The sequence below is a fragment of the Cicer arietinum genome, chromosome 3, assembly GCF_000331145.2.
Source record: "Cicer arietinum cultivar CDC Frontier isolate Library 1 chromosome 3, Cicar.CDCFrontier_v2.0, whole genome shotgun sequence".
Classification (NCBI taxonomy): domain Eukaryota; kingdom Viridiplantae; phylum Streptophyta; class Magnoliopsida; order Fabales; family Fabaceae; genus Cicer; species Cicer arietinum.
Genome location: NC_021162.2, coordinates 74,841,094 through 74,859,863, shown reverse-complemented (window position 1 = coordinate 74,859,863; position 18,770 = coordinate 74,841,094). Strand labels below are relative to the sequence as shown.

General features: G+C 35.4%; 3 protein-coding genes across 5 annotated transcripts in view; 2 read left to right on the top strand and 1 right to left on the bottom strand.

Moving 5' to 3' along the window:
- LOC101501039 (acyl-CoA-binding domain-containing protein 4) overlaps positions 1 to 9,029 on the top strand; it is an 11,042-nt gene extending 2,013 nt beyond the window's left edge. The window contains exons 3-18 of one of the 2 annotated variants that reach the window (XM_004494549.4): positions 56 to 119; positions 210 to 281; positions 778 to 972; positions 1,080 to 1,157; positions 1,377 to 1,472; positions 1,581 to 1,647; positions 2,892 to 2,953; positions 3,199 to 3,338; positions 3,587 to 3,716; positions 3,793 to 3,907; positions 6,026 to 6,114; positions 6,251 to 6,334; positions 6,426 to 6,617; positions 7,596 to 7,736; positions 8,111 to 8,170; positions 8,580 to 9,029. In XM_004494549.4, coding sequence (XP_004494606.1) covers positions 56 to 119; positions 210 to 281; positions 778 to 972; positions 1,080 to 1,157; positions 1,377 to 1,472; positions 1,581 to 1,647; positions 2,892 to 2,953; positions 3,199 to 3,338; positions 3,587 to 3,716; positions 3,793 to 3,907; positions 6,026 to 6,114; positions 6,251 to 6,334; positions 6,426 to 6,617; positions 7,596 to 7,736; positions 8,111 to 8,170; positions 8,580 to 8,768 — 1,774 coding nt within the window. In that variant the 3' untranslated portion in view covers positions 8,769 to 9,029. The remainder of the gene's footprint in view (positions 1 to 55; positions 120 to 209; positions 282 to 777; positions 973 to 1,079; positions 1,158 to 1,376; positions 1,473 to 1,580; positions 1,648 to 2,891; positions 2,954 to 3,198; positions 3,339 to 3,586; positions 3,717 to 3,792; positions 3,908 to 6,025; positions 6,115 to 6,250; positions 6,335 to 6,425; positions 6,618 to 7,595; positions 7,737 to 8,110; positions 8,171 to 8,579) is intronic. The other variant, XM_004494550.4, reaches the window with a different exon arrangement.
- Positions 9,030 to 10,152: 1,123 nt separating this feature from the next.
- LOC101500730 (PWWP domain-containing protein 1) lies at positions 10,153 to 15,554 on the top strand. Its single transcript, XM_004494548.4, has 2 exons — positions 10,153 to 11,424; positions 12,736 to 15,554. The coding sequence occupies exons 1-2, from the start codon at positions 10,449 to 10,451 to the stop codon at positions 15,171 to 15,173; spliced, it is 3,414 nt and encodes a 1,137-aa protein (XP_004494605.1). The 5' UTR covers positions 10,153 to 10,448; the 3' UTR covers positions 15,174 to 15,554.
- A 723-nt stretch (positions 15,555 to 16,277) lies between these two features.
- Positions 16,278 to 18,770, bottom strand: part of LOC101500419 (putative protease Do-like 14) — a 5,404-nt gene continuing 2,911 nt past the window's right edge. Inside the window, exons 8-13 of one of the 2 annotated variants that reach the window (XM_004494547.4) lie at positions 18,725 to 18,758; positions 18,446 to 18,527; positions 18,199 to 18,341; positions 17,795 to 17,915; positions 17,155 to 17,247; positions 16,278 to 16,597 (exon numbers count right to left, since the gene is read on the bottom strand). In XM_004494547.4, the coding sequence (XP_004494604.1) occupies positions 16,481 to 16,597; positions 17,155 to 17,247; positions 17,795 to 17,915; positions 18,199 to 18,341; positions 18,446 to 18,527; positions 18,725 to 18,758 (590 nt within the window). In that variant the 3' untranslated portion in view covers positions 16,278 to 16,480. Of the gene's footprint in view, positions 16,615 to 17,154; positions 17,248 to 17,794; positions 17,916 to 18,198; positions 18,342 to 18,445; positions 18,528 to 18,724; positions 18,759 to 18,770 lie in introns of both variants that reach the window. The other variant, XM_012714024.3, reaches the window with a different exon arrangement.

Below are 18,770 nucleotides of genomic sequence, written 5' to 3'. Positions count from 1 at the left end.
ATTCCTGCTTTTATCTAGCTTGAGAATATTGTTAAAGTAGTAATTATTGATGCAGTTGGAACCAGCTTGGAAACATGTCTTCCACGGAAGCGATGCGTCTTTTTGTGAAAATATTGGAGGTCATGCAAATAATTTTTGTTTTCATTTCCACCTTGGTATAATGCAATATATTATCTGATTACTTGTTTTTATTTTCCTTTGTTGTGTAGGAAGAAGATCCCGGTTGGTATTCCAGAGCATCTAACTCTGTTGCAGAGCCTGTAATTGACGTTCAAATGAATGTTAGTATTCTTAAAACTATATATAACACCAAGTCCTTTTCTTGCGGAGATAAACTTCTGTTTTTGGCTTGCAATGAGCTTTACGTGTTATACTCATATTATATTCAAACTAATGTTAGAGTAAGTGCTTAGTGAGCACAATATGGTCTAAATTCATGGTCAAATAAGAAATCAAATTTTTGGCTAATAAAATTCAGGATATTACATATTTGCTTGTGTTATACTACCTTTCACCCACTAGGCATGCATGCCATTCTTATGCAACTAAGATAGTTGAATGATTTTGTTCTAATATCATCTACAAATTCATGATATACTAAGTGTTTGATTTTAGAATTAGGTTCGTGTAAGAGGCATATCAACTTGAATTTGCATCATGAGAATTGCAACAAGAGCATTTTCCTCTGTATTTTCCACTTTTATTGTCATCATCAACGTTGTAATTGATCCTGTTTCTTTGTTTCCAATATCTGATTCTATCTTGCTCATTTGACAGTATAATTCCAAAGTTGAACCAGTAATTGAGAATGGGAACACTTACCCAGAGACTAAAACTATTTCCTATGAAAATGGAAGGCAAGTTGAAACGCAGGATAAAGATGTTGTTGTGGACGGCTTTGGTTCAGTTGAAGTCTATGATCAATGGATTGCACCTCCAGTATCTGGTCAACGCCCAAAAGCCCGATATGAGGTATTGAATCTCGCAAAATATAATAATTATAGAACTGATTCTACTTGGTTTTTTTATTTTATACTTTATTAGTCCCCCTCCTAACCCAAGTGTGTTTAAATGTTCAGCATGGAGCTGCAGTTGTGCAAGATAAATTGTACATATATGGTGGAAATCACAATGGTCGTTACCTTAGTGATCTTCATGTAAGCATATTTTAAATACATCTGTTGCATGAAGCTATGAATTTTGGCTAAAGTAATTAAGTAATAGTTTATCTTGTGGAGTTGATTGACACCCGCAATTTTGGAAGTAATTGAATAACTGTATATCTTGTGTTATGAACAAATAAGCTTTTTGTGATCTCCCTTTTATATTGACTAAGTTATGTGTTGTTGTTTTGAACTAAACTGAAACAAATACAGGTTTTGGATTTGAGAAGTTGGACTTGGTCAAAGGTCGAGGCTAAGGCTGGAGATGAGTCCCCTACAACTTTGAACCCTTGTGCTGGCCATTCTTTGGTTTGTATTGAACATAAAACTCTACATAACTGCTGTATTGTATCTGTTTGTTGTTGACTGCTTTTACTAGTTTTGTAATATTTTGGATGGAAAATCATGTCACTACAGATTGCATGGGGAAATAAGCTCCTGTCAATTGCTGGTCACACAAAAGATCCTTCCGAAAGTATCCAAGGTATAATATATTAATGATTTAATAACATGTTATCATTCTTATAAGGGTTGGCATCATATCTGTGCATAAATTAAAATGTGAGGAATTGGGAAATGTTTAGGAGTGTCATTTCAGTAAATCATTAGAAGAGTATCGTTTGCAAATTTTGTTTGTACTATTCATTTCAGAAAAATAAAAAGCATTATACCACTTCATACTTTTATAGGGGAAAAATCAATCAAGGTTGGGGGAAGTGATAAAAAAAATTTGTGAACTTTTAAGTGAAGCATTTAGGCTACATGTTCTTTACCAATTAATTATGGTTTTTGGGCCTTAAAATGTTTATTTTAGTTGATCACTGTGAAAACATGTCCTCGACCGGAAATCATACATCAGATGCACCCAAGAAATCAAGTGGGCCAGCCCTTCTTAGTTAGGAAACATGTTAGGACAGTTAATTAGTTAGCTTGTTCTTCATAGAGGCAGAGTATGTATAGGAAGGCAGTTAGTTGGTTATTGAGTTGTGAGGGGGAGAGACCAGGCTCTTCCATCCTTGAGTCGTCTTTGTAAGCATTATGATAGGAACTTGGGTATTATAGGGTGCCCAAGTCCCGTGTCGAGTAGTATGGGATGCTCCATTGAGTATGTAAGTGGCTTGGTTCTTCCCCCTTGATGGATAGCTTTTAAGACAGGGTTCCCCAAGTCCTTGGATACTTATCAGTTGGTATCAGAGCTGGTTGCCAATGACTCAGAAAGGACTACCTACGGAGGGGTTGATTGGAAAGGCCGAGTAAAGCGCCGTAGAGTGCAATCGTCGGACGTCGGCACTTAGGGCCAGTGCTATGATATTAACTTGGGTATTATCCGGTGCCCAAGTCCCACATAGAGTAGTATAGGATGCTCATCTGAGTATTTAAGTGGCTTGGTTCTTCCCCATTGTTGATAGCTAGCTTTTTAAGGGGGGTTCCCCAAGTCCTTGAATACTTGTCACATTCTTGCTTCTCTGCACTTTGGGTTTCCCTAGCCTATTTGTTCAATAAGTTTTTCTTCTTCTGTGAATTCTTATTCTCTGAACCTATCTATCAAACACAAAAATCTAGTAACATTTTCCTCTGCTCTTCGGTTTGATCTATGTTCATTAATTAAGGCGTATTTCTCCTCTGTTTTATAACTCTTGTTCTACTCACTTCTGTTTATTTATTGTCGCTGTTTTTTCTGTTGTGATTGCAACTAAGTATGGGCACTACTATTAAATATTATTACAGCAAAAGAGTTTGATCTACAAACAGCAACATGGTCAACTCTAAAGACTTATGGGAAAGCTCCGGTATGTGTCTGTTATGTTTATAAACCCAAAAGTCTCTTAGAAATTTCGAAATCTCATTTTAGGCAAATGGCATGTCATATTTGCATTTTTCTAACAATAGATGCATACATTCCATGGTTTTTAAACATACAAAAGTGGTGCCCCCTCTCTTATCCTTTCATTTATTCTTTCCCTCTTTTTGTTTTTTTAACTAAAATACAGTAATAGCCTGTTCTGTTCCCTCTTCTATCATGTATGCTTTCTAGATATCACGAGGAGGCCAATCAGTGACCCTTGTTGGGAATAGCTTAGTAATTTTTGGTGGGCAAGATGCAAAGAGGACTCTATTGAATGACCTGCATATTCTTGACTTGGAAACTATGACATGGGATGAAATTGATGCTGTGTAAGAAGTTTTCTGAAGCAGTCCTTTCTATTTCCATGGTTTCTATTTTAACTTATCAGGACTTTGGGGGAGGGGTTGATTTGTTTTCTTTAATACCGTCGGGGGACTTCAATGGTTTTTGGTTGTATAAAGAATAAAATTATCATCTTTGTTTATGCAATATTTGGGTTTCTCTTAACAATCTAAAGAGAAAAAGAACTTAAAAAGGAACATGATAAGTTTTTTTCTAACTGACTCACAACAACTAGCAGTGGAGCGCCTCCTTCCCCAAGGTCTGATCATAGTGCTGCTGTACATGTGGAGCGATACTTACTCATCTTTGGAGGGGGTTCACATGCAACTTGCTACAATGATTTACATGTTCTCGATTTGCAAACCGTAAGACTCTTGCTTCCTCTGTTAGGAATTGAATTGGAAAGTAATCTCCATCTAATTATTTGCATGAATTATGCAGATGGAATGGTCTCGCCCCACACAACAAGGTGAGATACCAACTCCACGTGCAGGACATGCTGGTGTGACAGTAGGCGAGAGCTGGTTCATTGTTGGTGGCGGCGACAACAAGAGCGGTATGAATTTTTGCCACTTAGTCACTTAGATTTGAACTTTATGCATTGAAGGATGAACAGTCACTGTATGAAATATTCCATGATATGTTGAAAAAATATTTTCTAACCTACTCCTTTCGTCCGATATTGACTGACACTTAAAGTTATTTCAAACAAATTAAGAAAAGTCGTAAATAAGTGAAAGAGTATAACAAATTTACAAAATCATCCTTATTAACCGATAGGTGTTAACCATTGTCATAAATGTATAGTGGAGTATAATTGAACTTGAGAGTGATGCACATAGTATTAATTTGGGGGTAGAATGGAATAAAATAATTAATGTTACATTGAAAACATAAAGCTTTATGATGCTTATTTTAAGACATTTTTCTTTTGCTAATGTGAAACTCAATATTGGACGGGTCAAGTATTTGATGTAGTCACGGCACGCCTATGTTGTGGTTCAAAGTAAACCCAATAAGTGTTTATTTGCTGATTTTCGATAAACTAGATTTTGTAAAATTGATTTGGCTAAAATTGAGTTTGGAAAGATGTGATTTTTGTATAGAAGTTAAAATGTTGTGTGAATTTTTCAACCTAATGCAAAAGCTATTTTTTATTACTTCGAGTCTATACGAGATTTGTAGGCAAAAGTATTTCTACTTGACAATATTCAAACGGAGTCAAAATCAAATTTGTGATTTTAAGTCCGTATTAAACATGGATTCAAATAATGCATTAAATCACATTTCAACACACCTGTATAGTTAAATAGTGTATTCTACCTTCAAATATCTCTCTACATAGAGGTTTGTTCACTCGTGACCCAATCTTCTAAAATGGGTAAAATAAAAACATAAACATTTACTATTAAGGGTTCAATGTAGAATGAGATTCAAGTTGATGGTAGGCATCCCTTTTATTGCTTAAGGTACTTGTGTTCAGAAAAACACATGCTTGCAGAATAAAAATTATCGAGTTTGTACCATCTTATATAAAAAAAAATTCATTGATACACGATGTTGTTTGAAACCTATTTGAGTTCTCAACACTTTGAATCTAGTAATTTGCTAAATGGGTTTGTTGTCCTGTGTGCTTCTCCTCGTCAATTGCCTTACAAAGGAATGCAAGTAACGCCATCATGATTCTCTGGATTTTATCACCTGTATTTAAGATGACTCACAACCTATAATGAGGATATCGACGCCTGAGTGGAGAATCAAATATAACTGATTGTACATCTCTTACCTTAGAAGCCCAGTTTATGGGGTTGTAGATCCAATACAAATTTTAAGATGGTATCGATTCTATCTGATACCCGTTGGGCCACCTGTAATATTCCACTCATGTCACACTCTTGATGTCTAGTCCTGTGCATGAGGGGTATGTGTTGAGAGTCCCACATTGGAGGTGATATGGCTTGAAAAAGTGTTTATAAGTGGTGGACATTCGTCAACTTACAAGCTGCTTTTGTAGGGTTGAGTTAGGCTGGACACGAATTTTAAGAATTACATTGTTTGTGATGTAAATACATTTTAGTAAGGACAAAATGTCAATTACACCCAAAATAAGCTCTGGTTGGTATACAAAAAAAGTTACTTCTACATGAAGTGCATTATATGCATCATATTGTATAGCAGCCTCAGTCAAATGCCACTACTAATTCCCCCAAATGCTTTCTATAATCCCTTCCAAAATATATTTTAGAGTATATAGAGATGTAGTAAATAAATCAAACAGAAGCTTATTCTGTGGAATATTTGTTAATGATTGCCTCTTTTCAATTCTTTGGTTTATCTCTGGTGTCGGTTATTTCTTGCAAAAATGGAGGTCAGTTGTTTGTTGCCTTGACCTATTGTGCTAAATTGATACAATTGTTGAAGGTATTATTTATAAGTTGATTTTTTATGCATACTGTTTCCGTGTGAAAGAATGTGAACTCGAAAAAGTATTACTATGTTATTAGGTCACTGGAAAGGTTAATAGCTTCCGGTGTAGTTAGTTAATTTATATAAGGCCTGGTTACCTGGGTTGTCAATTTACTGACTGCTTTGGAGTTTATGACATTTCTGACTCTGTCATCTAAGTTAATACTTAATATATTTCTTATAAGTTATACTCCTTGTTATTGTGCAGGGGCTTCCGAGACGGTTGTACTGAATATGTCTACTCTGGCTTGGTCAGTGGTAACATCTGTGCAAGGACGTGTTTCTGTTGCTAGTGAGGTACTTCATCTATCTATCTTAGCAAGATTGCTGTGCGTTTTGAAATCTAACTAGAATATCTATTCTTGCTAGCTTCTTGCTGTCAATAGGTATCTTTCTAGTGTTCAGTAGCGTAATTAAAATGCTTCTCATGCAGAGCTTGAGTTTGGTTGTAAGCTCCTATGATGGTGAAGATGTGCTTGTATCTTTCGGAGGGTACAATGGACGGTACAACAATGAAGTAAATATTCTTTCAGCCTTGTTTCCATTTCTGCTATGTTTTTCCCTTTGCTTTATCATTCTCACTCGTCAGATTTTTTTGCTGCTTTCAGGTCTATGTTCTTAAACCAAGCCATAAATCGACCTTGCAATCCAAAATAATTGAAAATTCTATACCCGACAGTGTTGATGCTGCCCCAAATGCAACAAATGCAACAAATGCTACCCGAGATTTGGAGTCTGAATTTGGAGCAGGCCACGAAGGGAAAGTTTGGGAAATTTCTGTGGACAACGCTGAACCAACAGTATGTAGTAAAGCATGTACATTTTTTATATCCAGTTTTATGAAGCCACTTTTTTCCTGCATTTGGTTGTGTTAGCAAATCTTCTGATGTGGTGTTATTTTAGAAAAAAATTAACAGTTCATGGATCTGATTTAACAAGAAATTCATTTTCCTGGTTGCATGCCTTTGGCTCATAAGCTTAGATCTAAAAGCTTGACATGTTCTTCTGTTTCAGTTTGTTTCCTCTTCTGTTTATAGTCTTCCAGAGAATCTAAATTCTATTAAAGTTTTTTTTCTCTGTAAAATCTGACTGCCACTTTATTGGCCAAATCTGTCATCGAGCCATTTAATGTGCTTCACAATTGCTTTCCTAAGGCACACTAAACTTCTCCCTTTTTGGAAATTTATTGTTGTAAATAAGTAATTTTTGTAGGCACATATCATATAATTATTAGCTTTTTTGTATTAGACCTATTAATCAGGGCCATTAGTTAGAGCTTAGTTTATATATTCAGATCAATGTTTGTACTCTACACACAATTGAATAATACTTAAGAATATTTTCACTCACGTTACCACAAGCTCACGGTCTCGGTCTCTAGCTTTGACATAGAACTCTAGCAACCTTCATTGTGGTTCTTTTTACTGCTTTCGTTGTAGCATTTGGAACTTTCATTGTGCCCCCTTTATTGTTCATTGGCCAGAACTCATTGCAAATTGCAGGCCCTTTTCTCGTCATTGTTCACAAAAATAATAGTTGAAGATCAGTTGGGTTATAATAAAAACCGCCAAACCACAAAGATGCACTAATGCATGCAATTATGGATGTCCTACAAAAAGATACATAATGCATGCTTTTATGGATTTCCAATTTCACTCTTCAAACTTTGCATCTTCTGCCTGCATAATCTACATGATGGGCTTAGATCATATTATGCATTTGTGCTGTTTATTTTCTTTCTGCCCAGTCGCTGATTTGATATTTTGGGTATCATACAGAAATCCAAAGGTGATCTCCTATCAGTCCTGAAGGCTGAGAAAGAAGAGTTGGAATCATCGCTCAGTAAGGAGAAGCTGCATACTCTACAACTAAAGCAAGAGTTGGCTGATGCTGAGTCTAGTAACTCTGACCTTTACAAGGTAACTACTTTTGCAGTTGAAATTCCTTTTTTATTTTGGATTTAGTCCGGAATGGATTCAAGAATCATACCTAGAGGGGCAAAAAAATTAATGACAATTAAAAATTAAAGCTCAACGGAATAAAGCCATCCTATTGCTCTATTTCGTTCTACTTCTAGAGCTTTGGGTTACCCGGAAGCTCCCTGTGTCTATTTGTCCAGTAAACCACTTTCTTTTGTCTACCTGTCTCTTGGATTAATTGGGTTGAGACTTGAGCAGAATGAGCTGTAAAAGAAATTTTGGATATTCTAATGTTATTTATTGATGACGTCAGAACTACATCATCACTCTTATTGCTATCAAAGATTCTTACAATTATTTCCCTCACAATGTAGGAGCTCCAATCAATACGTGGTCAGCTTGCTGCTGAGCAGTCAAGGTGTTTCAAACTTGAGGTATGCATTAATGCTTCCGAGAGTCTTCCCTCTTTGTCTTATGAGTGTATTTTTGGATAGTATCTGGTGTTACGTAAATGATTGAAGAAAATTTATATGGTAAATTTGATGCGCCAATTATGTGATTAAATAGCTATTCATAGAGCAAGCAACAATTAACCGTTAAATGAATTAACCCATATGATAAGAACATTGCTTTCAAATAAAGTTTCATAATTTGTGACGAGAGATAAATGAGATCTGACTCTACTCTATGATCAGTTAGGTGTTGGAATGGATCCTTCTTTGTTATCATCTAATTTGTTTGTCTGAGGCTGCTTTAAAATTGTGGTATTTGTCTCCTTTTATGGATGAAGTGAGTAGGATTTATTATTATTTTTAACTTAAAAAAATATATTTGAGAGCGCAGGTGGAGGTTGCTGAATTAGGTCAGAAGCTCCAAACCTTTGGGACATTACAGAAGGAGCTTGAACTCCTCCAGCGGCAAAAAGCTGCATCAGAGCAAGCTGCCTTAAATGCAAGACAGAGGCAGGGTTCAGGCAGTGTGTGGGGTTGGCTTGCCGGTACCCCCCCTAACCCAAATGCAGATGACGAGTGAACCTTGGTCTAACTAGATAGCAATGCTTCATTTGGTTTCATTTTGCCAATCTTATTCTCAATACTTACTTGTGTATTAAATTAATTCGGTTCTTTTAGTGATGTAAATAATAAGATTTAGCTTCTATTTGGGCAGGAAGGTTTTCCATACATGAGGATGATAGTATGATATAGTGAAAGGTTATTTTTGCCACCATTTTTGCTGATGACTGTATTCAAAGTGAATAATACATTATTTAATGAAAATATAGAAATTCATTTTTGTGAGTGGTCTTATTAGAATTTTATTTCAACTAATGATTTCTGTTTGATGGAAGTTATAAACAATGGATAGTGAAAGGGATTTTTTTTTTTTATTGAAAATATTTTTTTATAGACAAATTAGGAAAAATATTTTGGTGTCCAATCCAGAACGATGTGTGTGAATGCACCGCTCAAATTGACTTCGATTTATATAATCGGTACAAGATTGGATTGTAAGGTGAAAGATGTATCTCACTTTTAAAGATACTTTCGTATCATATTTTCATTAAATGTAGAAATCTAACACCTAGAATGAGATATTTGAAGCGTGACTTGACACTGAGTGACTCAACAGATCTTAGATAAATTATGATAAGATTTGAGTTGAATTTTATTCAATTTTATAAAAAGTTAGTTTGTAAGATGAAAGATGAACCACGCATAATCGTTTTGTGAGATGAGATATATCTTTCATTCGTAAATATATTTAGGTCATATCTAATTAAGATAGGACTCTTGGCGTATACGATAATGACATAGATGACGTGTATGTGCTAAGAGTTCTATTTGAGATCGAATGGTAGTGTTTTTACGATTATAAGTTGCATGATTCAACAAACTTATTTGAGATTCGATAATTCAATTCCTCCATTCGTGTTTTTTACGACGGTATTGATATATATCAACTCACACTCAAATTATGAGTTTGTTTTATGGACTTCAAGTGTGTTGGAATGATCTTACAAGAGAGGTTCGTGTTGATCATCGATTTGCTAATATTTTGCTTGTATCAAACCTTAGTCGTGTTTTTGGCATAAAAAACACATAATATATATGACATTGAATATGTTTATCTCTCCTGTTTTTTGTATCTTTTAGGATACTTTTTTATCTTTTATAAATTACAATTATATATATATTTTAGAAATACAGACAAGAAATTAAAAAGAAACCAAATTTAACATAAAATTTTGATTAACACGAATCATTTTTATTTTCCTAAAAAGAAAAAGTATAATCGTTTTTTAGAGAGAGGAAAGAATTATATTATCGAAACGTTCACAGCGCGTCTTCGTATTAACATTTTATTTTGGACTGTCTCCCGAATAAAATGAAATAAAAAATAAAAAAATGAATGCAGATAATAAAATAGGAAGAAGAAGAATTAAACGCAACTCAAAATCGGGGTCGTGTTTTCTTTCTCTCTGCTCCGTAGTGGCGCGCTCTCTCATCTCAAATCTCAAAATGTTTGTTTCGTTTCAAAGCTTTTTTAATTTTTAATCCTAACAAATTTCCAAGTCTCTCTTCTCTCCCTCACACAAACAGGAAGCCACATAAATGACACACTTTCTGCGCTGCAAGTAAAACCATTAACTTAACCTCTCGTGTCATTCGTAGGGTTCCGTAAATTTTTCCATTCCCTTCATTTTCACTAGTGATGAGCGACGCTTCTCATTTTCAATCACAACCTTCCAATCCCGATTCTCCAACACCTTCCGCGAGTGAACCTCACGCTAGGGTTTCTCCAAATGATAACTCCCAATACCAACTCGTTTCTTCCACCGAAGATTTTAAAGTTAGGGTTAGGGTTTCTCCCGACGACGCATCTACCGTCGAACGATTTGAATCTCAAAACGACCAAACAAGTCGACGTCGTGATTCCGATAAATTTCCAAGTTCTGATAGCAAATCGCTGTTATCAGAATTCGACGAATACGTAGCTTCAGAGAGAAATAGTGTAACACAAACGGATCTAGGGTATGGTTTTGAAGTTGGCGATTTAGTTTGGGGGAAAGTGAAATCTCACCCTTGGTGGCCAGGGCATATATACAATGAAGCATTTGCATCTCCATCGGTTCGTCGCGCGAGGAGGGAAGGTCATGTTTTGGTGGCTTTCTTCGGTGATAGTAGTTATGGTTGGTTTGAACCGGCTGAACTTATTCCTTTCGACGCAAATTTCGCCGAGAAATCACAGCAGACGTTTTCAAGAACTTTTGTGAAAGCAGTGGAAGAGGCTGTTGATGAAGCTAGTAGGAGACGCGGTCTTGGATTGGCTTGTAAGTGTAGAAATCCTGATAATTTTCGATTGACGCATGTTGAAGGATATTATTCTGTTGATGTGATGGATTATGAACCTGGTGGGTTTTATTCTGATAGTCAGATTAGGAAGGCTAGAGATAGTTTTAATCCGATTGAAACTCTCGATTTCGTTAGAGAGTTGGCCCTTACTCCCCTTGATGGAGAGCATGGGAGTATTGGTTTTCTTAATAATAAGGCTACTGTTTCTGCTTATCGAAAGGCCGTTTTTGAGCAACATGATGAGACTTATGCACAGGCTTTTGGAGTTCAGCGGGCGCGCCCTTCTCGGCCTCAGAATGTTCCCCTTAATCAGCCTGCCAGGCAGCCTCCTAAAGGTATACATATACCCTTCCCCAAGTTCTTCATAGAAGTTTTGTATTTTGTTGAGAATTTTATTGGACAATTTGATGTTATTATTTAAATGCTTTCTGTGGTGGATTTATGTATAGTGCAATTGGCAAATAGATTGATGCTATACAAATATGATACTTATTGTCATGTTTATTTATTAGTGGATGGACATATTTCACTATTTGTGACTTGTTCTCCTGACCACTGCGCTGGGCCATATTGTCTTCCAGTACCTTCAACTTTGAGTTGTTAGTGACACTTTCAGCAATTTATTTGATGATTAATCTTTGTATATCTATGGCTATGTACTATAAAGCAGTAGAGTGATTAATGTTATGCATGTATTATGACTTAATACATGCCCTTAGATATTCAAAGTTGAGGTGAATGAATGGCATACAATACAATACAAAGATAAATTTATTAAGAATGTGTTGGAGAAAAAGTTAAGTAGCTCTATTGATGAGAATATGGCAACAAAGTGCCGAAGGCTATAAGGCGATTTATTTGGTCATGTGAGAACAGGACCATAGGCTCTTAATGGTTTTATTGAAGCAAACTTTTGAAATAGCTTTTACAAGACTTTACTCTAAATAAATGGTTTAATTGAAAATTGGTATTCTTTTGAGCCCAGTGGTGTCCTTTCATCTATATGTCTGACCACACACAGTGGAATTAGGCTTGGTTGTCATTGTTGTTATTGATTATTATTTTTTAATCATTTTTATATTAATGTCTTGAGTTAATTGAGCTTTGTTTGTATGGTTGTTATCTTTGTAAAAAGTTACATGATAAATGGAGCTTCCTATAGGCTATCTATTTATAATTATAAGTTTGTGTTATTTTAACCTTAAATATAAGTTTGCCTTGTAAGCTCTTACTCCCTCTGGAATGAAATATAAGTAAAAATTAAACCATATTTTTTGCAATGAAATATATGCTAATTTTAACAATTGCTCTTCTATTTAGTGATTGTATCTCTAAACTACCCCTCCTTTAATTCAACTTTTTATATTTCCAATTATCCAATTTATTAGTCATGGAGGGTAATATCGACAAGAAACTTAATTTTTTTTATTGGGATTGGATAGATAAAATATGACCAACTATCTTTCTTAATGTGTAATTTGATTAATTTTTGCTTATAATTTATTGCAGAGGGAGTATATTTTATCCCCTCACTTATATTGACGTGTTTATTCATTTGGAATGAATAACAAACTTGCTTTTTCTCAATCTATTCAAAAGCAGCTTCAAATGTTAATGCCACATTTTCCTCCTTTTTTTGTATTCAGCTCCTTTGAGTGGTCCATTGGTGATAGCAGAAACTTTGGGTGGTGGGAAAAGCGCTTCTAAATCTATTAAATTTAAGGACAGTTCAAAAAAGGATAGGTACCTTTTTAAGCGGAGAGATGATTCAAGTAACTCTTTCCAATTAGCACACAGGGAAGAGGTACCTGATGCAGCTGGGAGTTTTGTATTTCAGAAGAGGGCTCCACTTGTGCCTGTGATGCCTCGCAATTTAGAAAGTCGTGCAGACACAGGGTTTGTTAGTCATGATGGTGCAAGTTCAACTTCAGATGCTGTTGGTTTAATAGGTCAGATTCAAGCAGAAAATAGTGGTCTTGTACCCCAAACCATATCCTTAGATGCAAAGACTCATCTTGATAAGGGGAAAATGGCCTATTCTGAAGAAACGGCCCATAGCATTGAACAGGATAATATTTCAAGTAAAAACATGGGTAGGTCTGATGTGTCTGGGGAGTTGCCATTACAAAGCACTGTTGATGTGAATGCCAAACATGACAGGACTGCAAAACTGTCAGAACCATGTGAAGATTTTAAGCAATCAGAGCAAGGACTTCTTCTGACCGTTGTTGATGGAGGAAAAGACACACACCAAGTTAAGAGCGAAAATAATGTAACTAATTCACCAGTTGAAGCAAAGCATCGCGAAATTAGTGCAGTGAAGAAGATAAAAGGCCAAAAGCGACCTGTAGATGACTTGAACTCCAAGACTTCTGTTATTGAGGAGAGAAAGAAAAAAAAGAAAAAGAATCTAAACTTACAGCCGACGTCAGACCATATGGAGAAGCATTCTACTTCTGGAAAATCTGTACTCCTTTCAGGAAATTTAAGTGGAAAACTTGTCTCGACCACTTTGTCTCCTAGAGAAGGGATTCATCCAGAACAAATGCAGGTAGATTTTAGTGCCCGTAATTCACAACCCGTGGATGCCTTAGGTGATGTTAATTTTGAATTGCCACAACTTTTGTGTGATTTGCAAACTCTTGCTTTGAATCCTTGCCATGGCATTGAAAGAAATGTCCCTGTAGCTGTTCGCCAATTCTTCTTGCGGTTTAGATCTCTTGTTTACCAGAAAAGCTTGGCATCATCTCCACCACCAGAGAATGAAGCTCCAGAAGCCCGTGTTACCAAATCTCCTTCCAGTGTCAGGATATCTGACAATCCTGAGGATCATATCAGAGCTTCACCACTTGTAACACCTGCAAAACATGCTCGATCAGATGATCCTTCAAAATCTGGGCGGAAAAGGAACCCCTCTGATCGCCAAGAAGAAATTGCTGCAAAGAGGTTGAAGAAAATCAAGGATATAAAGGCACTAGCTGCAGATAAGACAGCTTCCAATCAGAAAACTTCTGAAGCTCGGCGAGAAGATAAGGCAGCTTCCAGTCAGAAAACATCTTCTGAAGCTAGGCGAGAAGATAAGGCAGCTTCCAGTCAGAAAACTATTTCTGAAGCTCGGCGAGAAGATGGAAAAGAACCTGTATCCCAGGCTCCATCCAAGTTTGTGAAACCAGACTCGGCCAAGAAAGTTTACCGACCATCTAAAGCAGTTCAGCCCACCACATTGGTGATCAAGTTTCCTCCCCAAACATCACTTCCATCTGTGGCAGAGCTGAAGGCAAGATTTGCTCGCTTTGGACCGATGGATCAATCGGGTTTCCGTGTATTTTGGAAGTCATCAACTTGCCGTGTTGTTTTCTTGTACAAGGCTGATGCACTAGCTGCATATAAATTTTCTGAAGCAAACCAATCCTTATTTGGCAGCACAGGTGTGAGGTGCTTTCTTCGGGAATTTGGAGATTCTGCACCTGAAGCATCTGAAGCTACCAAGGTTAAGGGAGATGACGGGGTCAATGAAACACCTCGGATCAAGGATCCTGCTGTAGTTCAGCAACAGACATCAGTTTCATCGCTGAAACCTCTTCTTCCACAGCCAACAATCCAGCTCAAATCCTGCCTGAAGAAATCTACAGGTGACGAGTCAGGTCAGGTTACTGGTAATGGAAGTAGTAGTAAAGGAAACCCACGTGTAAAATTCATGTTAGTTGGGGAAGAAAGTAGTAGGGGGGAGCCATTAATAGTGGGTAGTAAAAACAACAATGCTAGTTTTTCAGATGCTGGTGCACCTCCTATTGCAATGGATTTTATTAGTAAGAATGTTCAAAAGGTCACTACCACTTCACAACCTCCTTTGCTCATTCTTCCCCATGCTTCTCAGTTTACTAAAACACCACAACATAATTTGCGTAATCCTGAATTGGCAATGGCATCTAGAAACAACCCTAATTTTATCAACGCCACCGCGTCAGCCACTGCAACCTCGGTTGATATATCACAGCAGATGATAAGTCTTTTGACGAGGTGCAGTGATGTTGTGACTAACCTGACGGGTTTATTAGGCTATGTACCATACCATCCACTTTGAAAAAATGACTTAATACTCATTACATCATTTGTATTCTATACAAGAATTTGCGAGTTGGATGTTTTCGATGATTTGCTCCGGAAAATGCAAGAAATGTATTGGTGAAGAGGGTGCGAGTAATATCGAGGCCTAGAACAAACAATACGATAGTGGCATTATTAGTTTAGATTTTTGGGCTCCAAAAATGTAAATGCACCCTCGTATTCATAGCGGCATCTTGTTGTTAGCTACCTTTCCTTTTCTTTTTTTCTTATATATTTAGATCCCTTTTGTTTGGTATTGGCTCATCGTTGCTCAAATATGCTTATGTATTTACTCACCAGTATTTCTGTGTCAATGGCATCCTATGAATATCTCGGAAAGGCTTTTTATTGTTGTCAATCCATCAACTATTTTTTTTTTACTTAAGTTGATTATGTAGTTATTTTATGATGATAGTTACTATATAGTTGACGATGCATCTTCTTTTTCTATTTTTCACTAAATGGTCATATTTGTGAATGTCAACCTTTGGGATATGATTAGGAAAATGGCTTTGTTACCTCCACCCCTAGTTTCAGCATTCTCACCCCCATTCTGCTCTGCCTTTACTAAAATACCCAAATACTCCTCTATAAGAAAACTCTTTTTTTTCAAACATTTGATTTTCTTTTCTCTGAAATATATCAGATATATTTTAATATTTTAAAAAGAAAAAAAAAACTTAGTGCTCCAATTTAATAGCTTTATGAAATTGCAATATTGACGGAATTGATCAAATATGCCATAATTGATCAACTTGTGTTTTCCTGAATAAGTAATTTTTTCAAATTAAACTTTTGTAGTACAGAAATCAGTTGACACATTTCTCTCTAGTTAAAAAACTTCTCTGAAGTTGTGAGTATTTATACATATTTTTAAATTGTATTCTTAATTATTTTGTTATTTATCAAATTTTATAAGAGTATTCATTTACCAAAGGCTCATTTCCATACACGTAATAACAACTTTAATCAATTTCTTTTTATCTTAATTATCTTGTTCATAAAGAAATATGAGCCTTTGGAGTTTAGAGTTACACTATTAGATTAGTGAAATATAGCTAAGAATTGTTTCAAAACTCCCTGAAGTTAATTAACCACTTAATTTGATCAAATTAAGAAATTCACTTTTCTGAAAAATAATCAACTTACACTCAACTCATTTTACATAAAATTAATTTTAATAAAATAAACAACATAATTGGTACTATGGTAAAAATTGAACCCGCCAAAAACAAACGCATCAAATTAATAACTAGTGTTCGTTTCAAGAATATAAAGGATCTTCTACAAATCGAGATTGGATTCCTCCGGGATCACAGTTAAAGTTGCCAATTTATCGCCCACTCTTTTAACTACAACCTTCACGGGCACACCAACTTTGTCCCCCATTATTTCAATTACCTGCCATAATTTTATATCTGTGAGAATATACAAACAAATAAATAAATAAATAAATAAATAAATAAATAAATAAATAAATAAATAAATAAATAAATAAATAAATAAATAAATAAATAAATAAATAAATAAATAAATAAATAAATAAACAAATAGATAAATAAATAAATAAATAAATAAATAAATAAATAAATAAATAAATAAATAAATAAATAAATAAATAAATAAATAAATAAATAAATAAATAAATAAGCACATGAATCATAATGGAGAATAATCTCAGCGTCACTTGACGGGCCAGCGACACAGTTATATATTGTGCATAATTCAAGACTCTCCACATCAACAAAGCTAGTTATTCATGCAAAATGAACAAAACATAATTTATGAAGTTAATGCCCCAAAATTAGTATAAGTTTGGACCAAAGGTTCAGAACAAAAGTTTACAATCCAATTGCTCTGCCCACCAGATCACCTTTCTTATCCCAATAACTCAAAAAGAATGCAAAATTAAAATGATAATATATATATATATATAATGCATAACATATGCCCAATACCTCCTTCATGCTTTCGACGGGCTTTCCATCAAATTGAATGACAACATCACCAGGACAGAACCCAGCACGATCACCAGGGGACCCAGGAGTTACCTAGTCAAAAACATGTAAGTTCCCTAGTGAGTTGTGACAAACACATAATTTCAAGCATCCTAATGCTTGCTTTGCATTGGTCAACGCAATGCATTTATCGCAGAATAGATACAGATACAATTACATGCTGAATATAACTACATTGAATAGCTAATTATGCAGAGCATAAAGAGAACTGCATATTTATCTACAGTATAATCAGAAAGAGGGATAAGTGATCCATTCTAATAAACAAATGCTTCCAGGTACACATAACAAGTCTGTAAAGTGAGAACCGCCTATAGCATCACCAACATGATCTCTTAGAAATGCTGACAACTCAACAAAATTATAAGCTACGCTAGTTATTGGCCAAAGCATTGCCATCAAAGAAGGCAGATAAATTTTCAACTAAAGTCTCTTAATTGTTATCACTAACCAGCTTTGCCATCAATTTTGCAACCTATTTGTCTCAAAAAAACAGAACATTGAAGATATTGTCCAGCGAATCTAGATTTTGAGAAATAATATAAATAAGGATCTCAAAAGCGATCAATTAAGGACATACCATTGGTACAAGAATGCCCTTACTGACATTTGGGAATGAAGCATCTTTTTTTTTAAGCTGCGCAATAATCATCTCATTTAGATCAAGCATTCTTAGTCCAAGCCAAGGGCGTATTACTCTCCTGAAAAACAATGTTTATATAGCATTATTACTCAACTTAAAACAAAGTATTAACCACATCAAAATATGTAAATCAATAATTGTTTATGTGGAGTAAAAGATATTTATAAAAGGGTAATATTGTTAGAGTTTGTCTAATTTGACTATCTGCTTGGGAGAGTAAAACATCCTTTCTGAGTGTCACATACAACACAAACGGCAAGCTGACAATATTTTATGACAATTAGCATCCTGCTTTCAAATGAATATGCAATAAAATAGCACAGATGAAACCAAAAACATACCCGCTTTTCTTGAAATGCTCTATAATTTTACACACAGAGTTGATTGGTACAGAAAAACCCAAACCATCAGCAGACAACACTTTCATGATGTTCACACCAACAATTTCTCCATCCATATTGACAAGTGGTCCTCCAGAATTTCCCTGTACCATACAAGCCGATAACTAGCAAGATGATATTTGATCTGTATACAACAGGCATATCTAGCTGGGTAGCTAATGTGGGGAGAGGAAGACGTCTCACATACCACGTTAATTGCACAATCTGTTTGTAAATACTCTCTCGGCAAGCCACTAAACCCTAAATCACTGCTTTTACGGTCAACGCAACTGCGCCAAAAATCATACAAGACATGAATTTATCAGTACAAAAAAGAGATTTAAATGGTAAGTTTTTTTTTACAATGGTATATTTTAAACAAAAGAAAATGTTTAAAATCTAACATTGAAATGGTATTATTTAAAATAAAAGAAAATAGCTTAAAATCATGACACATCTTTTATGGGCTGAAATTGTTTCTTCACACCTTACGATGCCGGCGGTGACAGTATTCTGAAGGGGAAGAGGGCAAA

Excerpts from the sequence above, each read along its gene's own strand:
- LOC101500730 (XM_004494548.4), top strand. The coding sequence starts at position 10,449 with ATGAGCGACGCTTCTCATTTTCAATCACAACCTTCCAATCCCGATTCT. Across the intron at positions 11,425-12,735 it reads TGCCAGGCAGCCTCCTAAAG|CTCCTTTGAGTGGTCCATTG; the intron begins GTATACATATAC and ends TTTTGTATTCAG.